The sequence below is a fragment of the Hemitrygon akajei genome, chromosome 4 (genome assembly GCF_048418815.1).
Source record: "Hemitrygon akajei chromosome 4, sHemAka1.3, whole genome shotgun sequence".
Lineage (NCBI taxonomy): Eukaryota > Metazoa > Chordata > Chondrichthyes > Myliobatiformes > Dasyatidae > Hemitrygon > Hemitrygon akajei.
In genome coordinates, this window is record NC_133127.1 from 112,982,139 (window position 1) to 112,994,901 (window position 12,763).

Sequence of the window (12,763 nt, forward strand, 5' to 3'; positions counted from 1 at the left end):
CTCAGGTTGGCGGAGCAAAACCTCATATCACCTCATCTGGGTAGTCTCCAGCCCCTTGGTATGAACATTGAATTCTCCAACTTCTGGTAATTCCCTCCCCCTCCCTCCCCCCATCCCAGTTTCATTCTGCCTCCTCCTCCAGCTGCCTATCACCTCCCTCATGGTTCCGCCTCCTTCTACTACACAGTGCTTTCCCCTTACATTCCTTCTTCACCTTTCCTGCCTGTCCCTTCCCCCACCCCTTGATCTTTTCCCTTACTGGTCTTTCACCTGGCACCTAGCAGCCTTCTCCTTCCCACCTTCTTTAGGGGGCCCCTGCCCCTTCCCTCTTCAGTCCTGACGAAGGGTCTCGGCCCGAAACATTGACTGTTCATTTCTATGGATACTGCCCAACCTGCTGAGTTCCTCTAGCATGTTGTGCATAAAACAAAACATGATGGGAATATATGATGGGAACATATAGGCCTCCAAACAGTAGCTGAGATGTGGGGTTAAGATTGCAAAGGGAGCGGGAAAAGGAATTTAATAAGGGTAATGACACAATTGTAATAGGGGACTTCAGTAAGCAAGGGGATTGGGAAAATTAGATTAGTGTCAGATCACAAGAGAGAGAATTTGTTGAATGCCTACAAGATGGCTTTTTAGAGCAGCTTGTTCTTGAGCCTACTCGGGGAAAGGCCATCTTAGACAGGGTGCTCTGTAATAACCCAGATCTTATGAGTGAGCTTAATGTAAAGGTACCCTTAGGAGATAGTGATCATAATATGATTGAATTCATACTGCAATCTGAGAGAGAGAAGCATTAAGTCACATGTATCAGTATCGCAATAGATAAAGAGAATTACAGAGGCACAAAAAAGGTGCTTGCCCAGGTGGATTGGAGAAGGATACTGGCGGGGATGATGGCAGAGCAGAGATGGCTGAAATTTCAGCAAATAGTTCACAAGGCACAGGATAGATATGTCCCACAGAAGTAGTAGTACTCATATGGCAGGGGTATGCAACCATGGCTGACAAGGGAAGGTAAGGACTGCATAAAAACCAAGGAAAGGTCATATGAGGTAGCAAAAGTGAGTGAGAAGTTGGATGATTGGGAAGCTTCTAAAATCCAACAAAAAGGCAACTATAAGGGAAAGGATGAAACACGAGGACAAACTAGCCAATAATATAAAGCAGTTATTTTTCAGTTAAAAAAAGAGTAAAAGGGAGGTGAAAGTTGATATTGGACCACTGAAAAATGATGCTGGTGAGGGAGTAATGAGGGACAAAGAAATGGCAAATGATCTTAATGGGTACTTTGCATCTGTCTTCACTGTGGAAGACACTAGCAGTGTGCCAGAGGTCCGTGAGTGTCAGGGAGCAGGAGTGAGTGCTATTACAAAGGAAAATGTGCAAGGCAAACTGAAAGGTCTTAAGGTGGTTAAGTTACCTGGACCAAATCAACTACATCCCAGAGGATGAGAGAGGTTGCTGAAGAGATAACAGATACATTGGTCAAGATCTTTCCAGAATCACTTGATATTACTCCAGTCTTTAAGGGAGGAAGGCAAAAGAAAGGAAATTATAAACCAGTTAGTCTAACCTCAGTGCTTTGAAAAGTATTATTAAGGATGAGGTTGGGTACTTAGAGCCTAATGATAAAATAAGTCAGTCAGCATGGTTTCTGTGAAGGGAAAACTTGCCTGACAAATCTGTTGGGAGTTCTTCAAGGAAGTAACAAGCAGGGTGGACAAAGGAGAGGCAGTGGATGTCATTTATTTGGATTTTCAGAAGGCAATTGATAAGGTGCCACACGAGGTTGCTTCACAACATAAAGTCCTGCGGCATTACAGGAAAGATACTGGCATGGATGGAGGAATGGCTGACAGGCAGGAGGCAGCAAGTGGTTGGCTGCCAGTGACTGGTGGTGTTCCTCAGAGGACAGTATGTTTGTCAATGATTTAGATAATGGAACTAATGGCTTTGTGACAAAGTTTGCAGATGATACGAAGATAGGTGGAGGGGTAGGTAGTACTGAGGAAGCAATGTGATTGCAGCAGGTCTTAAAAGTAGCAGATGGAATACAATGTTGGGAAATGTATGAAAATACATTTTGGTAAAAGGAACAATAATGCCAACTATTATGTAAATGGGCAGAAGTTTCAAACATCAGAGGTGCAGAGGAACTTAATTACTCCTGCAAGACTCCCAGGTTAATTTACAGGTTGAGCTTGTGGTAAAGAAGTAAAATTCAATGTTGGCATTTATTTCAAGGGGAATAGAATATAAAGGCAAAGAGATACTGCTGAACCTTTGAATACACTAGTCAGGCCGCACCTGAAGTAACGTCAACAGTTTTGGACCCCGTATCTCAGAAAGGATGTGTTGGCGTTGGAGAAAATCCAGAGGAGGTTCACAAGGATGATTTCAGGAATGATGGGGTTAACATATGAGGAGTGTTGAGTCAGTGTACTCATTGGAATTTAGAAGAATGTGGGGAGGATCTTATTGAAACCTACCGAATGTTGAAAGGGCTAGATAGGGTGGATGTGGAACAGATGTTTCCTCTTGTCAGGGTATCCAGAACTAGAGGCCACAGCCTCAAAATTGAGGGGTGACCTTTTAGACAGAGGTAAGGAGGAATTTTTGTAGCCAGAGAGTAGTGAATCTGTGGAATGATCTGCCAGAGACTCCAGTGGAGGCCAAGTCTGTGGGTATATTTAAGGTGGAAGTTGATAGTTTCCTTATTGGTCAGGACATCAAAGGATGTGGCAAGAAGGCAGGTGTATGGGGTTAAGTGAGATCTGGGATCAGCCATGAAGGACTGGCGGAGTAGACTTGACGGGCTGAATAGCCTAGTTCTGCTCCTATGTCTTATGGTCTTACCCACGATGCTACTTTCAATGAATTATGGACCTCTATTCCCAGACCCTTTTGTCCTACCCCATTCAGTGCCTTACCGTTCACTGCGCAAGATCTAGCTTGGTTGCTCCTCTCAAAGTGCAATACCTCACACCTGTCTGCATTAAATTCCATCTGCCATTTTTCAGTCCATTTTTCCAGCTGGTCCAGATTCCATTGCAAACTCTGATTGTCTTCCTCGTTGTCCACTGCATCCCCAATTTTGGTGTAATCTGCAAATTTGCTGATCCACATTGTCATCTATATCAACGATCTGGACAATAAACAACAACGGACCCAGGACCGACCCCCGCAACACTCTACTAACCACAGACCTCCAGTCAGAGAGGCAACCATCTGCTATCACTTTCTTCCACAAAGCCAATGTCTTTTTCAATTTACTACCTCATCTTGAATACTGAGCGACTGAGCCTTCTTGACCAATCTCTCATGTGCGACCTCATTAAATGCCATGCTGAAGTCCAGGTCAACATAATCCACTGCCTTGCCTTCATTAACTTTCCTGGTAACTTCCTCAAAAAACTGTAAGATTGGTCAGACACGCCTACCACACACAAAGCCATGTCGCCTATTCCTACTCAGTCCCTCTCTATCTCAATACACATACCTGGCCTCTTAGAATACCTTCCAATAACTTTCCCACTGACGTCAGGCACACCAGTCTATAATTTCCTGGTTTATGTTCACAGCCTTCCTTAAACAGCAGAACAACAATAGCTATTCCAAGCCTGCGGTACCTCACCTGTCACTAAGGATTTCTGCACGTGGCTCTCACAGGATCCTTGTAACTCAAGCAATGTCATGAACTTATTTGTTTTTAAGCATGAAATGCATTGGAGATGGTCAGCGCATTAATTAGTATTTGTAGAAGGGAACTGAACTGGTAAAGTGAGAAAAACAAGTGATCAGATTTAAATGCAGACACGGAGACGTAGGTTGGATTGGACAAGGTTTCTCTTGTCCTATGCTGCTCGTATCAATAAGCGAGTCAGATTGTGCAATGAAAGACAACTAACTGGAACTGTTCTTCTGGTCTTCGATCAGGATGTTAACTGTGTTTATCTTTTTACATATTAAAGATCATTTAAGTGATTCCAGTATTTTTCATTGTTTTTGATAAAGGTTTCCAGCACATTCAGTAGTTTCATTTTCATCAAGTGTAAATATTCAATTTCTTGTAACATTGTACAATTACCACTACAGATAAACTTGGATTTGTTTTTAATAGCATAATTATCAAACAGTAGGCATCTTAGATCTTGAAGAATATACAACTCAATGAGAAGACAAATTATCCAGAGACCTAAAACAAAGGCAAATGTCTAAATGCACCTCGCCAACCTCACCTACTGCATTCAGTGCTCTGCATAGAGAAGAGGCCACATTTATTTATTTATTCAGAATATCATGGAGACCAAATGTGGAGTAAGTGTATGTGTTACTCTGTTCTCATTGCCCATGCCAACCTCCTGGCTCATGCCATTGCAACTCCACACCAACCCATCTGTGCTCAGCATTCTCCACTCCAAGGTGAGGCCAAACACAAACCAGAATAACAGCCAAATGGTACAAACATTGAATTTGCAGTCTCAGGTAGCTCACACCCCTTGTGTTCCATTCTCTCTCACAATGCACACAAGCTCTCCTTCCTTCCATTTGCCTATCACTCACACACGAATGCTGAGTCACATATCCTCTCACAACTTGTTCCATCAACCCAGTATTCCAAACTTATCACCTTTTAACCTGCCTCTATGCCGCATTTCCGATTCCCAACTCCATCTGACCCTTTTACCTCTTCTCTTCTTTCGTCACTCACCAGCAGCTGTCCGTCACCATTTACCCGTCCTCCCCAGCTCACCCAACGCCTGCCAGTGCCTATTTACCTCTTCACACCATTTAGCTGCACTCTGTACTCCCAGCCCTTGTGCAGAATTTCACTACGAACATCGAATTTTCGTTTCCACAGATGCTGCTTAACATACCGAGTTCTTTCAACTGTTATTTTTAACTCCAAACTCTGATTTACCAGAAAAAGTAGTCTACTTATTTACACTCTCTTATCTCATAAGTGTTGTCCGATAGGTATCTTCATAAATAGTTTATAATAAAAACCAAAATCTGACGAATTCACAGAACATGCCATTTTTCAATTACAGGAAAAGATAGTAAATATGCAGCCTTAAATCTAAAATCTAACACAACCATCCACAATTTTGCAGCCTTTCCCCTTTATTTTAGCATGCATTTAAGTGTTTATACTGTGCACATACAAACATCCGCAAATACCTATTTCCGACAGGGGACCTGAACCTGAGTGTGACTGTCTGTGACCGCGGTAAGAAGCGGAGGAGCCTCGCCAACCGCACGGCCTCGGCCGTCTCCAACCTCATCTTGCCGCAGTCCCAGGCCGCCTGGATGAAGGGAGGGGGCTGGGGGAGAAGCAGTAAATCGCCAACATGTGCGTTGCCCTCACACATAAAATGACCAACAGACATCGGCGCCCAAAGTCCTCAAACACTCACCGTCTCCATCTTTGCGGGCGAAGTGAAATGCCGGACGTGACGACAGCAATGTCTCTGCCACAGCATCCGGTCTTCCACAATGCAACGCGACGTTTACGGAAGAGGTCAAAGTGAGACAACCCTGATCTCCAGTTTGTAATTCCTGCTCCTGACAAGTCGAGTTGTACGCTTCCCAATCCTTACTTTACTTTTTGTAAACCGTTTGAACTACTTGTTTGCTCCTTGCTTCCCGCTTGCAGTCTGAGAGTCCGTTCTTTTTTAATCTGCTGTACCGTCTTGACTACAGTTTTGAAGAGTGAACTTCGAGACGAAATCACTGTTAGATTGCTAACACTGGAAGGGAACATGTATTAACTATTTTTTGGTGGGCAGCTTTTTTAGGTAAGTCTAGTACAAAATCCGTTCAGCGTATTTTATTGTCTCGCCGTTCCTTTATTGTTGCTGGGTCAACATCATTAGATTCCCTCCCTAACAGCACTGTGAGTGTATCTACACCTCTGAGACAGCAGCGGTTCAAGAAGGCAGCTCATCACCCCTTCACAAGGGCAACTAGGGGTGGGCAATAAATGCTGGCTTAGCTGGCGACACCCACATCTCGTAAATGAATATTTTTTTTAAAAATGCACTAACATTCAAGGATTATTTTAAACCATTTTACCTCAGCAAAATTCCATTAGTCCATTAAGCCAGTCGAGTGGTACTCAACGTCAAAACACCCATTTGTTCTCGCCATATGTATTCAAGGTACTGGTTAGTGACAGCAGCAATGCAATAATATTGCGTGTTGTGTGAAAATATTTTGAGATCTTTATTTAAAACGTGTGTTCTTCATTCAGTAGTACTTATGCATAAAATCATCTTTTAAATCTTGTCAGTAATTAATATTTGCTTTTATTTCTTTCAAGATGTATAGCGTCACCACAACCCAAACAATAATCAATAACTAATTTCCTACCTGAAGACTTCAGCCTCTGAGTTCACAAAATCAAACAATCATGGCTGATCATCTACCCTAAGGGTTCCCAATCTGGAGTTCATGGATCCCTCAGATAACGGTAAAGCTGGTTGGCATAAAACAGATTGGGAACCCCCGTGCTATCCCAAAACTATATTCCTGCTCTCTCCTGAGCTCCTTTGAGGCCTTTTGTGTCTTGAATCCTCAAGCATATTCATCATTTTGTCCTTCACTATTTTCTGTGCTCCAGAAGTCACCTTATGACAGTTCCTGTATCCAACAATCCTTTGTACTAGACCACCCTCTCTATCTTGTCCTCTTTCCTAACCCTCCACCATTCAGATGAGTGAAAGAATTCCTTTTCACTCCACTAGTCAGTACATCCAACAAACAATTCTTCGTTATTTATGGCAATATTGCTGCCCCTCTCATCTTACCCTCAGCCCACTTGCTGGGAGGGAATCTCCCCTTGTGGCTCTTGAGTTCAATCATCACTTCCAATTCATCCTAACCCATCCTCAGGCACTTTCCCTCATCACCATTAAAGGTGAACACCTACCTGTCCCTCGGTTCCACCATACGGTCCTTCCAAATGAGGTTAAGATTAACACGCACCTCTTTGAATCTAGTTTACTGCATTCGCTGCTCCCAATGTGGCCTCCTCCACATTGGTGAAGCCAAGCATAGACAAGTCAAATGTTTTGCAGAGCACAGTAGTCTCCAAGCTACTGGTTGCATGTCATTTCAATTCTCCATTCCCTCTGACCTCTCTGACCTTGGTCTTCTCAATTGCTATGGAAAGTTGGAAGAACACCTCTTTCCACTACAGCTGAATGGTATGCACACATACATAACTTTAATTTGAGGTAATTTGCACCTTGTGTTCTGTCACTGTCACACTGACTCACACACACTCATGAACCTGGATTTTTTCTATCTTTGGTCACTTTTCCTCTCTCCTCACATCCCTCATGGCTCAACCTGTCCATTGTTAAACACCTCCCTCCCACCCCATCCCAAGATAGTTACATTTATCATCTATGAGCCTCTGTCCAGCCCTCTCTCATGTATCTATATACTGGGAAGCTTTCTTCTTCCCTCTTGAAAGGTGATTAAGGGGAAAAAAGAAGTAGGGAGGAGGGAATATATTCTAAATTGTACCATCTGAAAGTAACGTCAGAAATACTCGAAGGTGCAGTCTGTGCAGCTATTCCATCAGGGCTGGAAGCAGGAAAAGCTCACGGTACTGATAACTCAGCATCGTTGTCTGCATGTCCAAATGTCATGCATTGCATCAAATTGATTATTTTACCAGTAGCATTATTTATAGAAAATCGGTATAAAGTTTTGCTGAAGTCCTTGGTTATACCATTGATAGATTTAGAAACCACATCTAGTGGTAAAAGGATGTATCTGCAATGTGACTCATGGGTATTTTCCCAGCATTTGTTGTCTGGGTCATGAATTTATGATGTTCAAATAGGGAGTCCATGACAGCAGGAAACTGAATATACTGTAAATGAATTTAAAACCAGAGTGTTAAATCAGATTTTTCTGTGTTTTTTCACTTTGTCTTAAAAGCAAAATGATTATCAACTATTATGTTCTGAATTTTCAGATTACACATCTTTGAGTGCAATAATTTGATCATGTCTGCAGCATCTGTGTCGCGCAGTTCACCAGTAAAAACTGTGGCTTCTGAAGTTCCCTTCAGTGATCTCTGTTCAACTTTGGAAAAAATACAGAAAACTAAATCCAGACCGGAAAAAAACAAGTATTTCAAAGACTTTCTGGATTCATGGAGAGAATTTCATAATGCTCTTCATAAGAATGATTTAGACACCACTGATTCTTTTTACCCAGCACTGCGCCTGATACTTCCTCAACTGGAGAGGGAGAGGATGGCATATGGCATTAAAGAAACAATGCTCGCAAAACTTTACATTGAAGTTCTTGGTTTGCCAAAAGAGGGAAAAGATGCTCTGAAACTCTTGAACTATCGAGCTCCATCAACCTCATATGGAGAGGCAGGTGATTTTGCTGTGATTGCGTATTTTGTTCTGAAACAGAGGTGTCCAAATAAAGGCACGTTGACTGTTTGTGGGGTAAATGAGCATTTGGACTCCATTGCACTTAATAACGCTGTCAAGAGAAAAGATTTAGTCAAAAAGAGCCTGTTGCAGTTAATCTGTCAGAGTTCTGCATTGGAACAAAAGTGGCTTATTCGTATGATCCTGAAAGACATGAAGTTAGGCATCAGTCAACAAACTATACTTCAGTTATTCCATCCAGATGCTGTAGAGCTTCATAGCGTGACAACAGATTTGGAAAAAGTTTGCAGACAGCTCCATGATCCCAGTGTATCTCTCAGTGATGTCTCCATAATGTTGTTTTCTGCTTTTAAGCCAATGCTTGCTGGTGTTGCTAATATGAAAAACATTGAAAAGTTAATGCACAATCAGAGTTTTTACCTAGAAACTAAATTAGATGGGGAGCGTATGCAGCTTCACAAAGATGGAGATATTTACAAATGTTTTTCACGTAATAGCTATGATTACAGCCAACAGTTCGGTGCTTCACCATTACAAGGATCTCTCACACCATTTATTCATAATGCCTTCAAGAGCACAGTGCAAAATTGCATCCTTGATGGAGAAATGATGGCTTACAACCCTGTTACAAAAACCTTTATGCAGAAAGGAAACAAATTTGATATCAAAAGAATGGTGGAGGATTCAGAATTACAAACTTGTTTCTGTGTATTTGATGTGCTAATGGTAAATAATCAGAAAATGGCAAATGAAACTCTCAGGAAAAGACATGAAATCCTTCAGACTATCTTCACAGAAGTGCCAGGGCATTTTCAGGTTGTGGAAAAAACAGAAATAAAAACAAAAAAAGATGTTGCTGATGCCTTGAATGATGCCATAGATAAACGGGAAGAAGGAATCATGATAAAGGATCCTTTATCTGTTTATAAACCAGACAAACGTGGTGAAGGCTGGTTGAAAATTAAACCAGAATATGTTGATGGATTGATGGATGAGCTTGACATCTTGATTGTTGGAGGTTACTTTGGTAAAGGTCATCGGGGTGGAATGGTGTCCCATTTTCTGTGTGCTGTTGCAGAAGTTCCTTCAACTGGTGAGAAGCCGGCAGTCTTTCACTCAGTTTGCCGTGTAGGCTCTGGATATACAATGAAGGAACTGTACGACCTGGGGCTGAAACTAGCTAATCACTGGAAACCTTACCATAAAAAAGATCCTCCTGAAAATATTCTGTGTGGTACTGAAAAACCAGAGGTCTACATTGAGCCCTGCAATTCGGTCGTTCTGCAAGTTAAGGCAGCTGAAATTGTAAACAGTGATGCGTATAAAACAGGTTGTACATTGCGTTTTCCACGAATTGAGAAGATCAGAGATGATAAACACTGGTATGAGTGCATGACCTTGCATGATCTGAGTCAACTGCATAAAAAAGCATCAGGGAAACTTGCATCCAAACATGTAGACCTAAATGATGATGAGCCAGAGAAGAAGAAGCGTAAAGTTTTGACAAAAGCCAAAAAATTGATTGGTATCGCAGAACAGTTTAAGGCCCAAGATCTAACCAATATCAGCAAAGTTTCGAATATTTTTGAAAATGTTGAATTTTGTGTCTTAAATGGCCTTGACCATTATCCTAAAGCTGATCTGGAAAAGGGAATAGCTGAATGTGGAGGATTAGTTGTACAGAATCCTGGACCTGATACTTACTGCATCATTGTGGGCACTGTCAATATCCGTGTTAAAAACCTTGTCACTGCTAATGAGCATGATATTGTGAAAGCTGAGTGGTTGGTTGATTGTTTGCAAAAGAAACATTTTGTACCCTGGCAACCTCAGTATATGATTCATATGTCACCTTCAACAGAAGAACATTTTGCTCAAGAATATGATAGCTATGGTGACAGCTATTATGCTGATGTTGATAAAATCCAGCTGCAAGAAGTTTTCGAAAGAATGAATAAACCAGTAAAGGAATTGCCCTTCTCATCTATTGCTGACCTGGAGCATCAGTACTTCTGGGACAAATCACCTCTAAGTATGTTCAGATGCTGCATAATTTATATTGACTTCTACAGCAGAATTGGTGACAACAGTACACGGATACGCAACACAAGTTTAGATCTGAGGGTCTTGGAGCTGCGTTTTCATGGCGCGAAGTGTGTCACGAGACTGCAAGAAGGTGTCTCCCATGTCATTATTGGTCTTGATAAACAACGTCTCTCAGCACTGAAATTGCTCAGGAGAACATTTAAAAGGAAATTTAAAATTGTGATGGAATCATGGGTATCTGATTCACTGAAAGCTGGGTGTATGAAAGATGAAAAAGATTACTTACTTTAGAAGACTGCTAAAAATCATTGAAAAATTAGTAAGAATGGTCAATTCTTGGAGGGCAATGTAGAGCTGTGCAGTCATTAAGTTCACCAGCTGCAAAGTGATGTCTGAATCTCTGTTATATAAATGAATATTTTTCTCCTAGATCATTGTCTTTAATTCCAGGTAAAGATTATTAACAGTCCTTATTTACAAAACTGAGGTTTTTCATGCAGAAATAAAACTATAATGCACACCACAATATGAAACTATGCAATTAAACAACTGTTGTGCTGGTTGTTTCATCTTAATGTGTTTAATTAAAACCAACTCTTTGAATTTTCTATTTTTAAACTAAAGCATTAGAAATGTTAGCCTCAAGGAAGATCAGCATGGGAGTGCAATAGCAAAGAGTACTTTTATTATATGTGTGATGTTCTCTGAGAGAACAGGTAATGCAACATTTTTTTAAAGCAGAATCATAACATGCCAGCTGTTGAGCTGTTGGTGTATGAGCCATACCTGTTTGACTACTGAAAAAGGAAGTATGTACTATTTTACCACGTAAACACCTTTAACTAAGTTTTTGTCAACATCTAAAATAATGACTGTCCTTGGTATTGGAATTGACATTTAATTAACTGAGAAGTTGTTTTACACTGGTAATAACATCCCAAGCTGATGATGAACTAAACATATCATTGTAGACAAAATGTAACAAATGTTTGTTAAGGTAAATAAACCAAGCAAAGGCTGTAAGGTAATAAGATCATAGCTTTGAAAATAATTCCAAAAGAAAGCAGATAGTAAGAAACTGGAGGAGAGGGTGTTTACATAAAACACTTCATTCTAGTTGAAGTCATTTTAGTGTAATATCATGAAAGGAAATTCACAAATATGTTAGCTTTTATTATACCAACAGTTATTCCAAATGCTCTGTTTTGATTCAACATTTTCTGAAACAATCAGTGTCCAACAAGATGCTGGACTGAGCCAAAGGAAACATGGATCAGATTATCTACCATGTAACAGGCAAGTCTCATCTTCTGTTTATCCCTCAGCCAATTACCTGCTCAGATACCTTATCATTGCTACCTCCTGTGGCAACTCATTGCAGAAACCAACTTTGAAAAATTTGCCCCTCAGGTTGCCTTAAACCCCCCTCCCCGCCTTAAGTCCATACCCTCTGTTTTAGACATCCAAACCATGGGACACAGATAGAACATAGAATAGTAGTGCACTGGACAGGTTATTCTGTCCTCTATATTGTGCTTATCTTGATGCCAATTTATATTAAATCATCTACATCCCCCTATTCCCTTAATATTCATGTTTTTAATCAAAATCCTCTTAAACTCCCCCAGATTCTGTGATTTCACTAGAACCCCGGAAACCCATTTCAGGCAAATACCAATCTTCGTTTTTAAACCTGCTCCCCCCAGCTTAAAACATAAACTTTGGTGTTTGAAATTACCATGTGGAAACAATTCCTACTCTATCCAATTTATGCTTATAATTTTAAAAAACCTGTATCGGGTCTCATCTTAGCTTTGAATGTGCTAGGGAGAACAGCCTAAGTTTGTCCAATCTTTCCTTATAGCGCTTACCTTCTAATACTGGTGACCTGCACCTTCACAGTCCCCACATCCTTCCTGCATGCAGTACTCCACAAGTGTTCAAGCACATCCTCTAACTGTGTTGGTCTTGGGCTCAAACATTACAATTTGCTGTATGATGGGATATGCATGTGACAAATAAAGCTTTTTTTTAAGTATAGTCTGATTAAAGTTTTGTATATTGTATCTGCAGCATGATTTCCTTACTCTTATTTTCAACAATGAAGACTAGCATGCCATATGCATTCTTTACTACCTAATCCTCTTCCATAGCCACTTTCAGACAACTAGGGACTTGGAGCCCAACATCATTCTGTACTAAAATGCTACTTAGGGGTCTACCTTTAACTAAGTACTTTCTACTGCCATTTGACCTCTCTGCGTGCAAGATTAAACCCCATCTTC

General features: G+C 40.9%; 2 protein-coding genes across 3 annotated transcripts in view; one reads left to right on the forward strand and one right to left on the reverse strand.

Moving 5' to 3' along the window:
* Positions 1-5,470, reverse strand: part of LOC140726601 (protein ABHD13) — a 31,319-nt gene extending 25,849 nt beyond the window's left edge. Inside the window, exon 1 of one of the 2 annotated variants that reach the window (XM_073043189.1) lies at positions 5,427-5,470. The gene's annotated coding sequence lies outside the window, so the exon portion shown is untranslated. The remainder of the gene's footprint in view (positions 1-5,426) is intronic. The other variant, XM_073043195.1, reaches the window with a different exon arrangement.
* A 38-nt stretch (positions 5,471-5,508) lies between these two features.
* On the forward strand, positions 5,509-12,518 carry LOC140726598 (DNA ligase 4-like). The gene is made up of 2 exons (XM_073043185.1): positions 5,509-5,807; positions 8,000-12,518. Exon 2 carries the CDS (start codon positions 8,031-8,033, stop codon positions 10,767-10,769), a length of 2,739 nt encoding a protein of 912 aa, XP_072899286.1. The 5' UTR covers positions 5,509-5,807; positions 8,000-8,030; the 3' UTR covers positions 10,770-12,518.
* Positions 12,519-12,763: the final 245 nt, after the last annotated feature.

What these genes read in the sequence shown, in the direction of transcription:
- LOC140726598 (XM_073043185.1), top strand. Translation starts at nt 8,031, where the DNA reads ATGTCTGCAGCATCTGTGTCGCGCAGTTCACCAGTAAAAACTGTGGCT.